General features: G+C 49.3%; 1 protein-coding gene across 1 annotated transcript in view; it reads right to left on the bottom strand.

The window, feature by feature from the left end:
- Positions 1–9,296: 9,296 nt before the first annotated feature.
- DDR2 (discoidin domain receptor tyrosine kinase 2) overlaps positions 9,297–19,530 on the bottom strand; it is a 151,651-nt gene continuing 141,417 nt past the window's right edge. Inside the window, exons 17-18 of the mRNA XM_030572798.1 lie at positions 14,167–14,316; positions 9,297–11,849 (exon numbers count right to left, since the gene is read on the bottom strand). Coding sequence (XP_030428658.1) covers positions 11,712–11,849; positions 14,167–14,316 — 288 coding nt within the window. The 3' untranslated portion in view covers positions 9,297–11,711. The remainder of the gene's footprint in view (positions 11,850–14,166; positions 14,317–19,530) is intronic.

A 19,530-nucleotide genomic window follows, 5' to 3' on the forward strand; every position in this document is an offset into this window, starting at 1 on the left:
TTGCTCTAACTCTAGATCCAGCACCAGGAGACAGTGCTGTAGAAAATCAGCATCAATGGGGAGGGGAGTGCATTTCTCAGGATTATTTTTATAGCACTAAATATGCAAATCGAATATGGGACAAGGTCTCTCCCCCAAAGAGCCCACAGACAGATGCAGAGATCCTGGGCTGGGCCTAATGGGTTCACAGTGCAGCTGAGGAGCTCAATGCAAAGGTGGCTGGAATGGCTGGAATCAGTGAATGCTGAGCTGTTCCCTAGGCACAACCCAGAGCACTCCTGCCTGAAAATCTAGGCTCAACTCTGCCACACTATTTAGCAGAAATACTGAGGGGCTGAGAAACCATCCACTAAAATGAAAAGATGTAGCATGGACACAGATATGAGGAGGCATGATCAAGGCATACAAAATGGTATAAAGATGGTAGACAAAGCATTTCTAGTTCCCCATTTAAACTGCAGACCTCATTGCCATAAGAGACCAAAAGCTTACAAGGAATATAAAAGGGCTGGATATTTACATAAATCTTGAGAACATCTAAAATTACATTGTATAGGTTTAAAATTGATAAAGGGCAAAACCCCTCCTGTTTCAGAATATAAGCCAACCACTAACTGGGAGCACTAGGAAGAAACTTCCCCTGTAGGCACCAATACCACCTTCCTTTAATCACACCTGGTGATACAGCAGTTGCCTCAATTTCCCCTTGCAACTCTGCCTTGACTTCTCTCTCACCTGGTTGAATAGTTTAACTTAGCTCTGCCTCTAAATTAGGAAAACACCAGCCCTTCTAGAGCAAACAAGTTCAGTGAGAGTCCAAGCACCAAGAGCTCCAGTAAGCCAACTGCACTGCTTGGGGCCAAAGCCTTCCCTCGGGTCTCAGATATCTCCTACTCTTGACACAGAGAAGTAAGGGGAGACTTTCTCCCACCCTGACCCACAAAGCGCTCCACAACAGCCTGATCGGAAGCGATGATCACCTTAGGCTTCCTTCAAGCCCTGTGCCAATGTTCAGCATCACTTTCTTCACCCTCTGAAAAGCTCTCTGAACAAACTCCCATGTAAATGAACTCCCTTGTCCTGGGGTTCCTCCCTCTCCACAACCTCCACTCCATCCCAGAGACCCACCAGCCATTTCTGTGTTCTCCACGTCTCTTTCTTTCTCTCTGTGGAAAGCCCCACACAAGTCTGATCTCAGAGATAGTAAGGCCAATCAAATCATGTTAGAATCCCATTTGGCTACAATCACATTTAAACTGTGCTTAAGCATGATTTTTAAATGACAGTTCCTACAGTATAGAAGGGGGCTAGGACACTCAGACATGTCTGTCACCAAAATGAGGGAGGTTTTTGATGAAAAACTGCAAACACCTAAGCAATGCAAGAAAATACTCTATGTTAGTAGTTTAGGGTGACCAACTCTTGCAGGGAAAGCCTGCCAGAACTCAGGACCAGTCAAATTAGCCTTTGAAAGAAATCCCTTAAATCTTACTCTTTGTCATTCCTCAGCCTAGTCTCATTCCCATGCTGATCAGAGATCCCAGAAAGGTCCTTTAATTTATTTAGAGAAAACCATTTCAGGGAGAGCTTAAACAGCTTTTAGCATGACTAAAGCTTTGCCATTTGCCTTAACCTGCCCAAGACTGGAAGTGCTTCCTGCACAGAGGCTGATTTTATGGCCATGGGGCCTGGGATTGCTGCTAAGGCTGAATGACAGATTTCATTTTAATAGGAAAGAAAAATGCCAAGGAACTTTTCTGTTTTTTTGGAATTTCAGGGAATACAGGAAAGACAAATTCTGCTCTTGATGCAATTTTAATTATTTTCCTATCATTTCTTTGATGGTACTTGCTATTTGCATGGGGGAAAATAAACAGACTATAGTCCTGATTGCTCCTTATGTATAGGCTCAGAACCTTTCTCCTCACATCATCACGCACAAAGGCCAGTCTACACTAACTTAGAATATGTCACCACTAACTGTTGCTTGGAATGCATTAAGCTTGCAACAGCTTAGGTCTGCAAACAACCAGAGAGGGGGCCAAGTGGGGCAATTTTCCCCAGGTCCTGCAGGGACCCCCATGAGAGTTTTTTGGGGTCCCGGAAAACTCTCGGGGGACCCGGCCCCCGGAGCTTCTTCCGCTCCAGGTCTTAGGTGGCAATTCAGCGGCGGGGGGTCCTTCCGCTCCAGGACCTGCCGCCGAAGTGCCCCGAAGACCTGCAGCGGGGGGTCCTTCTGCCCCGAGACCCGCCCCTGAAGTGCTGGGTCTTCAGCAGCAATTCGACGGCGGGGGACAGGCCCCCTGAATCCTCTGGGCGGCCCTGCAAACAACAGCCATCCCAAATGGAAATTCTACTAACTGTTTGCAGTGTCTGGCATGAAGCTGTTAGCTTAGTGTTGGCTGCACCAGTGCAGTCTGTAATATTTGATTCCCTGTGTAGTTTGGAACGCCCAAGCACTGAATTTGCCCAGGTTCAGCCCATCCTCCCAACTCCACCCCATAATGCATAATTTCACTCAGGGAAATTACCCACACTCCCAGCAACACTATGAGTCCCCAGAGGAATCCTAGGAAGTAAGGGTGTAACACTGGCAGACCAGGTGCCAGCTCATGGCAAGGGCCCAGGCCTTACTGAACACTGACAAATACAGTGTTGGAAACCAGTCTGGCTCACCTGTATGTTAGGGTGGTTAAAACAGATACTAGAGTTATATGAATGTGTTTAGTTTATATTTTATGAAATGCTTGTAGGACGCTGCATGTATTATCTCACTTATAATATCTGTATCCCATGTAATATTTAAGTATTTGTTCTGTAACTATGAAAGTGTTTGCTATGAAACTGGGATACCCCCACCACCATCAGGAGAGAAGCATTACAAAAGTGTGAAATACTAGTGTACCACAAGAGGTGTCATCTTCTGCCCAACAAAAGATCTACAGACACAAGACAAGCCACTGTGGTACATTAGTGGACTTGCGACTGGTCCCCCCACATGCATGAAGAGGTGACGTGCACAAATGTTTGTCCCATCAGTTTGAACTCAGAGGCAAAGGGAATAAAAATGCTGTTTGGACTCTGAGGAGCAAGATTCCTAAACATAAAAGACGGTTACTCACCTTTGTAACTGTTTTTCTTCGAGATGTGTTGCTCATATCCATTCCAGTTAGGTGTGCGCACCGCGCGTGCACGTTCGTCGGAAACTTTTTACCCTAGCAACTCCAGTGGGCCAGCAGGTCGCCCCCTAGAGTGGCGCCGCCATGGCACCCGATATATACCCCTGCCGGCCCACCCACTCCTCAGTTCCTTCTTGCCGGCTACTCTGACAGTGGGGAAGGAGGGCGGGTGTGGAATGGATATGAGCAACACATCTCGAAGAACAACAGTTACAAAGGTGAGTAACCGTCTTTTCTTCTTCGAGTGATTGCTCATATCCATTCCAGTTAGGTGAATCCCAAGCCTTACCTAGGCGGTGGGGTCGGAGTGAGAAGTCGCAGCATGGAGCACTGCCGAGCTGAAAGCTGCGTCCTCTCTGGACTGCTGGACCAGGGCGTAGTGGGAAGCGAAGGTGTGGACCGATGACCAGGTCACTGCCCGACAGATCTCCTGGATGGGCACACGGGCAAGGAAAGCCAGCGACGACGCCTGCGCCCTGGTAGAGTGCGCAGTGACACGGCCTGTAGGGACGTGAGCCAAGTCATAGAAGATCCTGATACAGGACGTTACCCACGAGGATAACCTCTGCGAGGAAATGGGAAGCCCCTTCATGCGATCCACTACTGCCACGAAAAGCTGGGGGGATTTGCGGAACGGTTTGGTTCTGTCCACATAAAACGCGAGAGCCCGACGGACATCAAGCGAGTGGAGTTGTTGCTCCCTGCGTGACGAATGAGGCTTCGGGAAAAAAACGGGGAGGAAGATCTCCTGGTTGACATGAAAGGCTGAGACCACCTTGGGGAGAAAGGCAGGGTGCGGCCTCTGCTGAACCTTATCTTTATGGAAGACTGTATACGGGGGATCTACCATGAGGGCCCGGAGTTCCAACACCCATCTAGCTGAGGTAATGGCTACTAGAAAGGCAGTCTTCCAAGAAAGATAGAGCAGGGAGCAAGTTGCTAACGGCTCGAAGGGGGGCCTCATGAGCCGAGCCAGGACCAGGTTGAGATCCCAGGTAGGGGCAGGGGATCGAACCTGGGGGTAGAGACGTTCTAGTCCCTTCAGGAATCTAGCCACCGTCGGGTGAGAGAAAACCGAGCGGCCACCCCCACCCGGATGAAAGGTGGAGATAGCCGCCAGGTGAACCCGAAGGGACGATATCGCCAGGCCCTGCTGCTTGAGGGACCAAATGTAGTCCAAAATATTGGCGACCGAAACTTCCATAGGGAGGAAACCCCTCTCCGTGCACCAATAGGAGAAACGCTTCCACTTGGCCGAGTACGTCGCTCTGGTGGAAGGCTTCCTGCTGCCCAGGAGTACCTCACGTACCGGGGTAGAGCAGCGTAATTCGGATCTGGTCAGCCACGCAGGAGCCACGCTGCCAGGTGCAGCGACTGGAGGTCCGGGTGACAGAGACTGCCGCAGTCCTGGGTGATCAGGTCTGGGTGAAGGGGCAGGGGGACTGGGTTGGCTATGGCCAGATCCAGCAACATGGGGTACCAATGTTGTCTGGGCCACGCTGGAGCTACCATAATCACGCGGGCCCTGTCCCTGCACACCTTCAGAAGGACCTTGTGGACCAGTGGGAACGGAGGGAATGCGTAGAACAAGTGGGTCGTCCACGGGATAAGGAAGGCGTCCGCTATAGACCCGGGTTCCCGGCCCTGAAAGGAGCAGAACGCCTGGCATTTCCTGTTTCCCCCGGACGCGAAGAGGTCCACGCGGGGACAACCCCACCTCTGGAAGATCGAGAGGGCGACGTCCGGGCGAAGGGACCACTCATGCAAGAGGAAGGATCTGCTCAGGCAGTCCGCCAGCGTGTTCCATACTCCAGGAAGGAAGAAAGCCGTGAGGTGAATGGAGTGGGCTATACAAAAGTCCCAGAGTCGCATTGCCTCGTGACGTAGGGGAGAGGATCTGGTGCCGCCCTGCTTGTTGATATAATACATGGTCGTCGTGTTGTCGGTGAATACCGCGACACAATGACCTCGAAGCTGATGACAGAACGTCTGGCAAGCAAGGCGGACCGCTCTCAACTCCCGCATGTTGATGTGTAAATCCACCTCCTGCGGGAACCACAGGCCCTGTGTCCTCAGGTTTCCCAGGTGGGCCCCCCAGCCGAGATCTGAGGCATCTGTTGTTAGGGACACCGAGGGTTGGGGTGGATGAAACGGGAGCCCCGCACACACGACAGACTGGTCTAGCCACCAGCGGAGGGAGTCCAATACCCCCTGGGGGATAGTGACAAGCATGTCTAGCGACTGTCTGGCCGGCCGGTATTGCACTATGAGCCAAGATTGGAGGGGCCTCATGCGGAGCTGTGCATAACCTGTCACAAACGTGCAGGCTGCCATGTGGCCTAACAGCGTTAGGCATGTCCTTGTAGAGGTCAGGGGGGCCGCCAGCAAGCGCTGAATGATGGCCGACAGCGACTGCAACCTGGGCAACGGCAGAAGGGCCCTGGCCAAGGTGGAGTCCAGAACGGCCCCAATGAACTCTATCCTCTGCGTGGGGAGCAGAGTGGACTTGTCCACGTTGATAATGAGGCCCAAGGTAGCAAAAAGGCCGGTGATCCTGCAGACGTGGCTGCAGACCTGCAGCTCTGATGTGCCCCGAATCAGCCAATCGTCGAGGTAAGGGAACACGTGAATGTGACTGCGTCGAAGATGTGCAACAACGACAGCCATGCATTTGGTGAATACCCTTGGGGCCGTAGAGAGGCCAAATGGGAGGATTGCAAATTGGTAATGATGGTGGTCGACCACGAACCGAAGGAAACGTCTGTGGTGTGGCAATATGGCGATATGAAAGTAAGCGTCCTGCATGTCGAGGGCGGCATACCAGTCTCCAGGATCCAGAGAAGGGATAATGGTCCCCAGGGATACCATGCGGAACTTCAACTTCACCAGATGCTTGTTGAGTTCCCGCAGGTCGAGGATAGGTCTGAGGCCTCCCTTGGCCTTGGGGATGAGGAAGTAGCGGGAATAAAACCCCTTGCCCTTCTCGACCTCCGGAACCGCTTCTATGGCTCCTTTGTCAAAGAGCGTCTGCACCTCCTGGTGAATTGCTCGTGAGAGGGGTCCCTGAAGAGGGACGAGGGGGGGGGGCGGGAGGGAGGGAAAGACGTAAACTACAGACGGTATCCCGTCTGCACAGTGCGTAAGACCCAGCGGTCGGATGTTATTTGGGTCCACGCCTGGTGGAAAAACGAAAGGCGGTTGGAAAACGGGGGGAAGGATCCGTGGGGGAAACTGGTACTACGCCCTCGGGCACACCTTCAAAACGAAGGTTTGGGTCCAGGTGGGGCTTTGGAGGAGCTTTGGTTCTGCCCCCCTTGATTCCCCGACTGTCTGCGCCTGCCATTTCTGCCGCGGCGCCTACTAAGGTCCTGCCGCTGGCGGAACTGGGGATACGGCCGGTGCTGCTGCTGTTGTTGCGGCCGGAAGGGTCTGCGTTGTGTCACGGGCGTGTGCATCCCAAGGGAGTGCATGATGACCCGATTGTCCTTCAGACTTTTTAGTCTGGGGTGTGTCTTCTCTGAGAACAGGCCCTGGCCTTCGAACGGGAGGTCCTGGATGGTGTATTGGAGCTCCGGCGGAAGGCCAGAAACCTGAAGCCAGGAGATGCGGCGCATTGTGACCCCTGAGGCGAGGGTACAAGCGGCCGAGTCCGCTGCGTCCAAGGAGGCCTGCAATGAGGTTCTTGCGACCTTCTTGCCCTCGTCAAGAATTGCCGCAAATTCTTGACGCGCCTCCTGTGGCAACAGCTCTTTAAACTTATCCGCTGCCACCCAAGAGTTAAAGGCGTAGCGGCTAAGAAGGGCTTGCTGATTGGAAACCCTGAGCTGAAGGGCCCCCGCCGAATAGACATTGCGGCCGAGGAGGTCCATCCGCCTGGCCTCCTTGGATTTAGGAGCTGGGGCCTCTTGTCCATGACGCTCCCTCTCGTTCACCGACTGCACTACAAGGGAGCACGGTGTCGGGTGAACGTGGAGGTACTCATAGTCCTTGGAGGGAGCCATGTACTTCCGCTCCACGCCACGTGCAGCGGGGGGATGGAGGCCGGTGATTGCCAGATCGTATTGGCGTTGGCCTGGATAGTCCGAATAAAGGGCAGGGCGACCCCGGTGGGAGCATCGGAGGAGAGGATGCTCACCACGGGATCCTTGATCTCAGAGACCTCCTCAGCTTGCAGGTTCAAGTTCTGCGCTACGTGCCTGAGGAGGTCCTGATGTGCCCTGAGGTCCAGTGGGGGAGGGCTGGTGGAAGAAGTGCCCGCCACAGCCTCATCGGGAGACGACGATGAGGAGGCCCCTGGCAAGAGATGGATATTTCCATTACATGCATCTGAGGAAGTGGGTATTCACCCACGAAAGCTCATGCTCCAAAACGTCTGTTAGTCTATAAGGTGCCACAGGATTCTTTGCTGCCTGGCAAGAGAGTGTCCAGCGGGGGGTCTGTCTGAGCCCGCGCCTCTGACTCCGGAGGGAGCTCAGGGTCCTGCTGTCCTGGCCTACCCTCCCCGTCCGGAGAGGGAGGGGGGCGAGACAGCGATGCTTCCGGCGCCCTGTGCTCCGTCGTCGCAGGCCTAGGAGGAAGCTGTTGGGGGCCCTGGGCTTGGTGGTATGCCCAGGGTGTCCAGAAGCCCCACTGCTGCGGTCCCTGGTCCTGTTGAGAAGGGTCTTGAAAAAGGGCCGCGTGCCTGTCTGTGTCTAGTGCATAAACACTGTCCGCCTGTGAGGACACAGACGGCTGTCTGGAAGGCCATGGAGGGGCCGAACGCGGCTGGTAAGAATTCCCCCGTCCTGGTGCCGAAGATGTTCTTGGTGCCGGGGACCGGTACCGGGAGTCATGCCGGTGCCGGGAGCGGGACCGGGGCCTGTCTTGGACTCGGTGCCGGGAGCGGGACCGGTACCTGCCGCCAACTCGGTGCCGGGATCGGGACCGGGACCTGCCACCGACTTGGTGCCAGGAGGTCGACCGGGACCGGGACCTGCCACCAGCTCGGTGCCGGGAGGTCGACCGGGGAGTTGATCGACGGCGGGAACGGCTCCTAGAGTCCCGGTGCCGGTATCGGTGACTGGAACCAGACCGGGACTGTTTGGAGGATGACTGGTGCCGCGAGTGCGACCGGTACCACTGAGGGGAGTGGTGCCGGGACTGCGAGCGGCGCCGGGATCGGGAGCATCCACGGTGACGGGACCTGGATAGTGAACATGAGTCCCGAGACGGCGCTCTCATCGTCGGCTTGCCTCTGGACACAACCCACACCGGAGGTACCGGGGGTGGCGGCTGAGCTGGCTCTGTCAGAGCGATTAGGTCCCATGCCGAGGCAAAAGTCTCCAGCGTCGATGGGACCAACAGCTCAACCCCAGATCTTACGGGGGAGCTAGGAGGGACCGGACTCGACGGACCCTCTGGGCCCGGAGTCGACGGGATCCCTGTCGGTGGTGCCGCGGCCGAGATCGGTGCCGGGCGCTCCACTCGAGTCTGCCTGGATGGAGTTGCAGACTTCGAGGGCCTTGCTCCGGGACCCGGTGCCAGGGAAGGACGGTGCCGGGGAGTCTTTCCGGTGCCGGCGCGGTCTGGTGCCGGTGTAGAGGCGACGGTCTGAGAAGCTGCCGGGTTGAGTGCCGCTTCCATAAGGAGAGTCCTCAATCTCTGGTCTCTCTCATTCTTTGTTCTAGGCTTAAAAGCCTTACAAATGCGGCACTTGTCCGAGATCTGCGATTCCCCCAGGCACTTTAAGCACGCGTCGTGGGGATCGCTGGTCGGCATCGGCTTTTTACCGGCTGTGCATTGTTTGAAGCCCGGCGAACCAGGCATGGGCCCGGTGCCGGGTGCCGGGAAGGGCTACGGCCCAAACCGGCTAACAATTATTTATAACTATTTACAAAATACTACTCAACTAACTATACTTAACAACTATTCTACAACTATGAACTGTACAACGAAGGAGAGCTAGGGACGTGGAAGGCAGACAAGCTGTGTTCCACAGTTCCAACGACCGACACGGCGGTAAGAAGGAACTGAGGAGCGGGTGGGCCGGCAGGGGTATATATCGGGTGCCATGGCGGTGCCACTCTAGGGGGCGACCTGCCGGCCCACTGGAGTTGCTAGGGTAAAAAGTTTCCGACGAACGTGCACGCGCAGCGCGCACACCTAACTGGAATGGATATGAGCAATCACTCGAAGAAGAAGCAAAGATCCGCAGCTGGTTTAGCCCTAAAGAGCATATAAGCTTGCACACTATAGCAGCTATCGCAATCTTTTGGCACCTGCTTTAACCTTGTAAATAACTCTTATTTCTTTTAATAAACCTTTAGATAGTTTATTACAGGATTGGCTACAAACATTATCTTTAGTGAGAAATCTAGGGTGCACTTGACCTGGGTTAAGTGACTGGTACTTTGGACTGGGAATAACCTGAATATTGCTGTGATTTTTGGTGTAAGGGACCATCTATCACAGAGGCAGGCTTGCCTGGGTGACAAGACAACCCTGAGCGTCTGAGGGGACTGTCTGTGGCTCCAAGTTAAGGCTGTTACAATGTTTGAGGAGTTCACATTTGTTACTTGGTTGATGAAATCTAAGTACAGAACATACAAGTTTGGGAGTTTGGGGTTCGTGCCTTGTTTCTTAACAGACTGCCCTGAGACTGGCACCCATATTCGTGAGTCATTCTAGACACCCTGGCAACTGGTACAACTGCAATTGCAAGTCTTTCTGGGTGCTGATAGCCAAGATGGTTCTGGTGCAAATAGAGCTGCTGTGTTGACATACCAGCTGCTGTCAGGACGAGTGAGGCAGCCAACTATTTCACACAGCCCACGTCCCTGCAATGGTTTGCTCACTTAGCATAGGCTAAGCACTCATATACGCATGCCCTATCCATGCTAGGTTATACTATACTGGAAACAGTGCTAGAGGTTTGGGCATCTCAGTATGAGCATATCAGACCAACTGTGTTCTCTGTTGAATTTCAAGGACTGGTGTGTATGCAAATAAGAGGCATCCTTGCAGGAAACAGAGGTGTATGCCGTACTCTAAGGGTCTCATTTTCATACCCATTGCATCAGCAAGTCCCTTTGTGTACACTGATTGGAAACTGACAGAGCAAACAGCGCCAGTAGGGACACTGCCCAAATCATTCATGCAGCAACCAAATCTGGGGAATGGCAGGGAGCACATTCATTCTCACAGAAGCTCCAACCACAGCTAGATTGGTCCCACGTACTTTCAGCTGGAAATCCTTCTAGACCACTGCTGGGAGTCAGACAAAGTCCTAGAACAGAACCTGACATGCCAAGGGAGCCTCTGTGTCAAGATGGGGTGGGTAGGAGAGGAGCTATCGTTAGTGGTAACTCCAGGCATTGTATTCACAACAAGCAATGTTATCATGGTACTCAAGGTTACTGCAGGCAGGGGTGGGTGCTAGTGGCAGCCCTTGGTGCTGGCGGATGTCCAGAGCAGTGCAACATCCTGTTCCTTTCCTTATTAAAGCTCGGGGGCAGGGGGTTATACATGGGGAGGGAACTGGGCGATTATGGCCATTTAACCTTTGAAATGAAATGTTTGTTCTAAAACATCTCTCTAACCCTGATTCTCAGGAAATGCAGAGCTAGCACCTACCCTACTAATCTGGTAGCTGTAGGATTTCCCTACCCTGATAGCATGAACAGCAGATGCAGAATGCATTTCTCAGGAACATGAAGTCCTCTCAAGAGGCCGTGCCTGAGTCAGAAGAGGGCACTTCTGCTGTCCTCTAGATGGGTGGCTTGTCATTCCTCATTGGTCCTGCAGCAGATGCAGTAAACCATATGCTCCTCAGAAAGCAATGCCCCCACTGCAGTGGGAATGTTCACCTACCAAGCAGAATGCACATTCCAGCCCAGCAGCTGGCACATTGTACTACACAATGTGTTTGGGCTTTCCCCTGTCTAACGGGCTGTAACCAAACAAGGATGGGAGTAATCCTAATCAGGCAAATGCTAAATCCATTTAGCCTGTCTGAAGCCTAAAAGTGACCAGACAGGTTCACTTTTCACTTTGTAATTGCACAGCCCAATCTGCTTTAGTGGCAACTCCTGCATCACTGTGTTCCTCACCTGCATTCCCTGCACTCGGCACATCCCCCAAATACCCTCCCTTTACCATGCACTTTCCTGGTGTGTGCTCCCATCCACGGATGCATTTCCAGCACACGAGGAGCCTAATAGAGAACATGGGCCTTACTTTTCCCCTTCCAAAACGGGAAACCATAATCCTTTTTGACTGAATCCACTGATAAACAGGAACATGCCACATCTATCAATAACCCTTGTTCATCCGTTGTCATTCCAGAGTTAGCTTGTCATATGAATTATGGATTTGGTCTGATCTAGGCTTAGTTCCTTCTCATTTTTTTCTCCGCTTATGGTGGTATTTTAATGTGCAGTAGAAGAAGCCCCACTGCCCAGGTTTTGTTGTGAGTCCAGGTGAAGTGGCTTCAGTTTTTACAGGTGGGTCTTCTGGGGTGGGATGAGGAGCAGGACGTGTAAGGGAAGCAAAGTGTCACTCTTCGCTGGCTGATGGTTGCAAGAGGCGGTGAATTTCCTGGAAGGAAGGGCGATCTTTCGTGTCTCGTCTCCAGCAGCTGAGCATTAGCTTGTAGACAGGATCAGGGCAGAGAGCAGGTTGGGGAAGGTATGTCTTCAAAACAAGACAGACATTACAAAAGCAGAGAGTTAATGGCATACTTAGACAGCCTGGAAGTAGAGCAAACTCACGCCAGGGAACTTGATTTCTCATTATGGAGGGGTCGTTGACCATTGTAGTAAAAGAAAGCCAAAGGTCCCAGACTTATTGTGAAATGCATAATGTATCGGGCTAGAGAAAGGGGACACTGAATGCAGAGATTTGATTGTATCCAATTATCCAGATTATTACTACTGTCCTCTGAACACTGGGAGCAGTCAAGATTGTGCTAAGGCTTAATCCTGTGCAGTGCAGAGGGTTCAGACCCAATCCAGCAAAATGCCTCAAACACAGAAAGCATGAGCCACCAAAAGCAGTTAGGGTACAATGGTGATGAAGCTTTTTGCTCCCAGCCTATTTACTCTTTGGCTCACACTCTAGCTCAGGCTGGGTTTGGGCTACCAGTGCTGCAGGGGAAGGTTACACTGAATGAAAAAGTTTGCACTGAAATTTAAAAAAAACTACAATGAAAGCAACTTTGCAAATGGAGCTGCAATGGGGACTCGGGAATAAAGTCAGAACCTCCCATTCCATTATAATCCTGATTTGGATACACAAACAACATAACCCCCCCACCCCCACACAGATGCTGACTTCACCAAACCTTAACCCAGATGCCTGAAATTATCATAAGATGTATGCAGCTGCAGCAACAAAGAGAGCTGGTCAGAAAACAGAATTTCCATTCTGCAGGAAACTTCAACATTTCAGTATTTGTTTTCTTTCCAAAGTGGAATGAAAGTCTAAATTTCCCACCAAATGGAAATTCCAAAACATCAAAATGTTTTTATTAAAATGAAATAATTTTACCTTACTGAATATCAAAACAATATAAAATATTACATATATTATATTTAATAGTAGATATATAATATATATTTGTAATATAAAAGTCAAAACAGTAAAGTTGAAACAAAACATTTTGACATTACTGAAATTAAATGAGAAAGCTGAAATGATTCACTTAGAGATTTTTCCAGTGAAAATTTCATCAAAATCAACATATTCCTGTGAAAAGTTCTGATTTTAATGAAACTGCATTTTCCAAAGGAAATTTCAAACAACTCTAGCAACAAAGTTTCACCAAAAAGATGTTTGCCTGAAATTGCAGAGAGGCTGAAACTTTGACTCTGATGGGTGTGAATCATGCCGAAAATACTCAGCAATGTATGTCATGCCAATGGGTGTTTCCATCTCTAAGCCATTGCTGTGCATGTTGGGTGGGAATGAAGCACACTGAATGCAGACAGAGCACATTAGCAGTGTGCCAGAATGCAGGATATGGAATTTGGGTACAATATACCTGACTAAGTGATACTTTGCTACTGTACACTGAAAACAAGGGGCACATATTTTTGACAACGAGGGTGATTAACTAATGGAATAATTTACCAAGGCTGAGGTGGATTCTCTATAACTGACCATTTTAAAATCAAGATGGGATGTTTTTTTCTAAGAGATCTGTTCCAGGAATTATTCTGTGGAAGTTTTGTGGCCTGTGCTACACAGGAGATCAGACTAGATGATCAGAATGGTCCATTTTGGCCTTGGAATTTATGTAAAACTAGTGTGCCTGGGGGAGCAATGAAGTATAACTGCTCCCAGAAGGAAGGCACTTGACAGTGCAGACTGTGATGGCTTCAAGAAGTTCAGGAGCCAGGGGAGTTTCTACTGCCAACACAGGTGTAGCTCAGTCTAAGGGATCTAATGCGGGGAGCTGCTAAGGTTGTCTTGGAAATTGTGCTCCTGCTTTTGAAAGTTACTGACAACGTAACCCTGTGTGTGCTGGAAGTAGGGTGACCAGATGTCCAGATTTTACCAGGACTGCCCCAGTATTAGAGGCTTTGTCTTCTTTAGGACCCTATTACCCCCCTATCCCAATTTTTCACCCCTGCTATCTGGTCACCCTAGCTGAAAGGGTCACACTACCTCTATGTTTCTGGACATTCGCAAAGAACCTAGGCACAGAGAGGGCTCTGCCAGAACCTGCACTGGGCATTTCAGTACTCTCCTTTTTCATCTTTAAAGTGAGATCGACCTTAATGCTGAATTTTCAGCCAATCTAACATTGTATTTCTGTTTACATTGGAAATTGAAAGTTTATGGAGCTCTTCCTTTGAAGGTTTTGATAGAAATTGTACTTTCAAGCTTAACTTATCCTTAACCAAGCTTTTTGTGGGCTGGTTACGCTGAATGAGTTCCTCCCCACCCGACCCTGAATTAATTATTTTCTGTCCCTTCCTTGGATGTATTTCCCCACCACATTTCCTACCTGCCGCCCCTGATCCCTGAAGAATTCTCCAGTATTCTCAATGACCTGTTCATCTGACAGCTGGGAATACGGCTGCTCTCGGCAAAAAGTGAAGGTCTCCCATAGTGTCACCCCAAAAGCCCAGACATCACTGGCTGTAGTGAATTTTCCCTATGGGTAAAAGCAGAGATAGAAAGCTCAGGATTACAGATGCGTGTGCACACACACAAACACACACACTCTCCCCTCCTCCCCCATAGCCAATCCCTCTTCCCTCATCTCAGAGAAAACATTCAGGTGGCAACAACAGAAACCACTGGAGGCACCATGACATGTTTCCTGATCTTGTTCACATTCAGATTTATTCATGATCTGTGTCATGCTGTCTAGTGTAGCCACAGGCACTGACTTTTCAAAGTGCTGGAGAGTGCTCAACCCACTGGCTCTGTCCCAGGCCCTTCCCCCTCTCCATCCCTTCCCTGTAAAGTCCCACTCTTGCACACCTCTTCCTGCCCAGTTCTGCCCCCGCCCCCAAGCATGGTGCATCCTCACTTCTCCCCGCTCCCTCCCAGGCTCCTGAACACCGCAAAACAGCTGTTCGCGGTGGGCAGGACGCATGGGGGGGAGGAGGAGCTGATCCACCGGGCCTGCTGGCAGGTGGAAAGTGCTAGAGGTGCTCAGCACTCACCATTTTTTTCCCCATGGGTGCTCCAGCCCCTGAGCACCCACAGAGTCGGCGCCTATGGGTGTAGCTCACAGCCATGAGTGTCAACCTCAAGGCAGACTGTCAGAAAACAGGTCAGACACCCCCAAACTGGTGTGTGTTCCACAATTAGATTTCACCAAGCCAGTAACAAATGTGAACTCTGCGATCACTATCCCAGTCTTACCATGGAGTCACAGACAGTCCCCTCAGACTATCCTGTCTATCTTGCCACCCAGACTGAATTTTGTGATAAAAGGTCACAAACCTAAAATCCCACCACATCAGGTTTCTCCCAATCCCAAGAGGCTAGTCACTTACCCCAGATCAATTGGTACCCTGGATTTTACATCAAAGACAATGCTGGCAGTCTGTTCCACAGTAAACTAATTACAGGTTTATTAGCCAAGAAAAGAAAATGAGAGCTGAGAGATTAAAGCAGGTAAAATAGAATAACAGATGAGTCACAGTTTGTAATTCCAAATGATAGCAGAGATGTAGTAATCTGCCAGTTTCCCAAAAATCTCTCAGAATAACATAAGAACAGCCATATTGGGTCAGACCAAAAGTCCATCCAGCCCAGTAGCCTGTCTACTGACAATGACCAATGCCAGGTGCTCCAGAGGGAGTGAACCTAACAGGCAATGATCGAATGATCTCTCTCCTGCCATCCATCTCCATCCTCTGACAAACAGAGGCTAGGGACACCATTCTTTACCCATCCTGGCTAATAGCCATTAATGGACTTAACCTCCATGAATTTATCCAGTTCTCTTTTATACCCTGTTATAGTCCTAGCCTTCACAACCTCCTCAGGCAAGAAGTTCCACAGGTTGACTGTGCGCTGTATGAAGAATAACTTCCTTTTATTTGTTTTAAACCTGTTGTCCATTCATTTCATTTGGTGGCCTTTAGTTCTTATATTAGGGGAACAAGTACATAACTTTTCCTTATTCACTTTCTCCACACCACTCATTATTTTATATACCTCTGTCATGTTCCCCCTTAGTCTCCTCTTTTCCAAGCTGAAAAGTCCCAGCCTCTTTAATCTCTCCTCATATGGGGCCTGTTCCAAACCCCTAAGTATTTTAGTTGCCCTTCTCTGAATCTTTTCTAATGCCAGTATATCTTTTTTGAGATGAGGAGACCACATCTGTATACAGTATTCAAGATGTGGGTGTACCATGGATTTGTATAAGGGCAATAAGATATTCTCCATCTTATTCTCTATCCCTTTTTGAATGATTTCTAACATCCTGTTTGCTTTTTTGACTGCCGCTGCACCCTGCATGGACATCTTCAGAGAACTATCCATGATGACTCCAAGATCTCTTTCCTGATTAGTTGTAGCTAAATTAGACCCCATCGTATTGTATGTATATTTGGGGTTATTTTTTCCAATGTGCATTACTTCACATTTATCCACATTAAATTTCATTTGCCATTTTGTTGCCCAATCACTTAGTTTTGTGAGATCTTTTTGAAGTTCTTCACAGTCTGCTTTGGTCTTAACTATCTCAAGCAGTTTAGTATCATCTGCAAACTTTGCCACCTCACTGTTTACCCCTTTCTCCAGATCATTTATGAATAAGTTGAATAGGATTGGTCCTTGGACTGACCCTTGGGGAACACCACCAGTTACTCCTCTCCATTCTGAAAATTTACCAGTTATTCCTACCCTTTGTTCCCTGTCTTTTAACCAGTTCTCAATCCATAAAAGAATCTTCCTTCTTATCCCATGACAACTTAATTTACATAAGACCTTGTCAAAGGTTTTCTGGAATCTAAGTATACTATGTCCACTGGATCCCCCTTGTCCACATGTTTGTTGACCCCTTCAAGGAACTCTAATAGATTAGTAAGACATGATTTCCCTTTACAGAAACCATGCTGACTTTTGATCAACAATTTATGTTCTTCTCTGTGTCTGACAATTTTATTCTTTACTATTGTTTCAACTAATTTTACTAATAACTCCAGGGATCTCTGTCTTCTCGTTCTCTTATTCTGCCTTGTTAGAATCCAAACAATCCAGAGATAAAAGGATCTTTCTTTGAATCCATATTTATAGTTCCTTCACACCAGGAAGCAAGATCATAAAATCATAAGACTGGAAGGGATCTCGAGAGGTCATCTAGTCCAGACCCCTGCACTCATGGCATGACTAAGTATTATCTAGACCACCCAACAGGTATTTGTCTAACCTGCTCTTAAAAATCTCCAATGCTGGAGACTCCACAGCCTCCCTAGGCAATTTATTCCAGTGCTTAACCACCCTGACAGTTAGGAAGTTTTTCCTAATATCCAACCTAAACCTCCCTTGCTCCAATTTAAGCCCATTGCTTCTTGTCTTATTCTCAGAGGTTAAGAAAAACAGATTTTCTCCCTCCTCCCTGTAATAACCTTTTACGTACTTGAAAATTGTTATCATGTCCCCTTTCAGTCTTCTCTTTTCCACACTAAACAAACCCAATTTTTTTTTAATCTTCCATCATAGGTCATATTTTCTAGACCTTTAATAATTTTTGTTGCTCTTCTCTGGACTCTCTCCAGTTTGTCCACATCTTTCCTGAAATGTGGCGCCTAGAACTGGACACAATACTGCAGTTGAGACCTAATTAGTGCAGAGTAGAGTGGAAGAATTACTTCTTGTGTCTTGCTTGCAAGATGACAGTATCTTTTACCCATGTGAGCTTTTCCTCTGATGAGGATGAGTGAAGAATGCACTTAGCCTTTTGACCTCTGACCATCATGCAAAATTTGCTTTGAAATTAGCATTTTCTATTGAAGTCCTTAAGTCCTTCATTAGCATCTCCCAAGATTTCTTGGGTGGGTTATTTAGTCTCAGAATATACACCATGAAAATGTTTGCTTTTACATTATAACACGAATAGATCAGTGAAAAGGATACATGTAACATTCCACTAGTTTTCATTAAGTTTAAAATCTGAGGACATATTTAACACTTTGATCTTCTAACACACAAGTGAAGTGGCTTGGGGTTCTGACCTGAGCTGGTTTGCTGGCATCACAATCTGCACGTGGAACTCTTATTTGCTGAGGGAGAGAGAGCTGAATGGAATTGGGGTACATAGCTCTTAGAGCACCCGTCCGACAGAATTACTTTTTTCTCCAACTCTCAGCTCTTCCCTCCCTCTCCCTCTTTTCACAGATCTTTAGGCCAGGAGGGCCAATCATGACACAACTCATCTGAGCTTCACAGGTGAGAGATCCCTGCCTGGAGTTCAATAGCCTCTGACTGAGCTACAGCAGATCTTTCGGAATGAGACCCATTTACCACAGCCCTAAGTGAGCTGCTCCAGTGGTCGATCACCCTGAGCATTAGACATCACACCTTGTTTTGCTCCATGTCACATGAACAAAACCACTGCTGGGCGTCTCTCTCCTGGTCCAGAGGTTTCACCTCTCCAGGGCTGGTGGCATTAAATTGCTAGGGGAGGGCTCATGCCTTGTGAACCCACTCCCACCAGCAACTCATCAGAACCAGGGTCTGGTGAGCTTCAGGACACATGTGTTTGGCCAGGCTTTCATTAACTTTTACAATGGGGAGAACTATGAGGTGGGTCTGCTACAGTCTTTTGAATTGTACTTGTGTAGGCAATGGGAGCCTTATGCACAGGTCTTAATAGATCGTAGTAGGATCCTTGGTGGACCGGGTGGCCTAGTGTTTAGCATCCACTCAGTCACTGGGTAGTAGTAGGGGAGCTCAGACCTGCCACTCCACTGGTCTCTGACCTTGGACCCTAAGATCGTCATCTGCATTGACCCCGGGGGGGGTGGGGGACAAGTTACTCTCCCTAGGGACACTTCCTGCCAACTGCTCCCTTTGCTTCTGATCCTGGGTAAGGAAAAAGAAAAAAGGAAGCCGAACTGTCAGCCCCAGCCAGGCTCCGCACACAGTCATGGTATTTCAGGGAGGCGTCTCCAGTCCCTTTTGCCAGGCGCCAGCAGGGTTGGTCAGTACTCTTCCCCAGCTGGACTGTCTCCAGTTGGAGGAGTGGGACTAGCTGGGCCCAGCACTGTCCTTTAAATCCTTCCATGCCAGTGTGGGGTTTGTATATGCATCACATAGATCAACACAAGCATTGAATGAGAAATGCCAGGATCTGCCTGTCAGGCTATAATAAATGAAGTGTGTGGGTGTTGGGAGGAGCTCCCTTTGATGGACACCTAGCTAGTCAGTCAGCTGTAAAATCCCTCTTGTAGCTGTTCTCTGCTTGCTTTACCTGTAAAGGGTTAACAAGCCCACAGGTAAATGAAAAGGAGTGGGCATCTGATCAAAAGAGCCAATGGGAAGGCTAAAACAGTTAAATTTGGGAATGAAACTTTCCCTTTGTCTGTTGTTCTCTGGGCTGCAGGGACATGGAGCAGCAATGCTATAAACAGAAATGCTGTGAAAGGTTTGAACTAGTTATAAAAAAGTATCTTCCATACCTAGAAGAAATAATTTGGATAGGGAATGTTTATTTAAGGGGAGGGATAGCTCAGTGGATTGAGCATTGGCCTGCTAAACCCAGGGTTGTGAGTTAAATCTTTGAGGGGGCCACTTAACGGTCTGGGGTAAAATCAGTACTTGGTCCTGCTAGTGAAGGCAGGGGGCTGGATTTAATGACCTTTCAGGGTCCCTTCCAACTCTATGAGATAGACACAATCAGGTTTAT

This window comes from Gopherus evgoodei, chromosome 8 (genome assembly GCF_007399415.2).
Source record: "Gopherus evgoodei ecotype Sinaloan lineage chromosome 8, rGopEvg1_v1.p, whole genome shotgun sequence".
NCBI classification, from domain to species: Eukaryota; Metazoa; Chordata; order Testudines; family Testudinidae; genus Gopherus; species Gopherus evgoodei.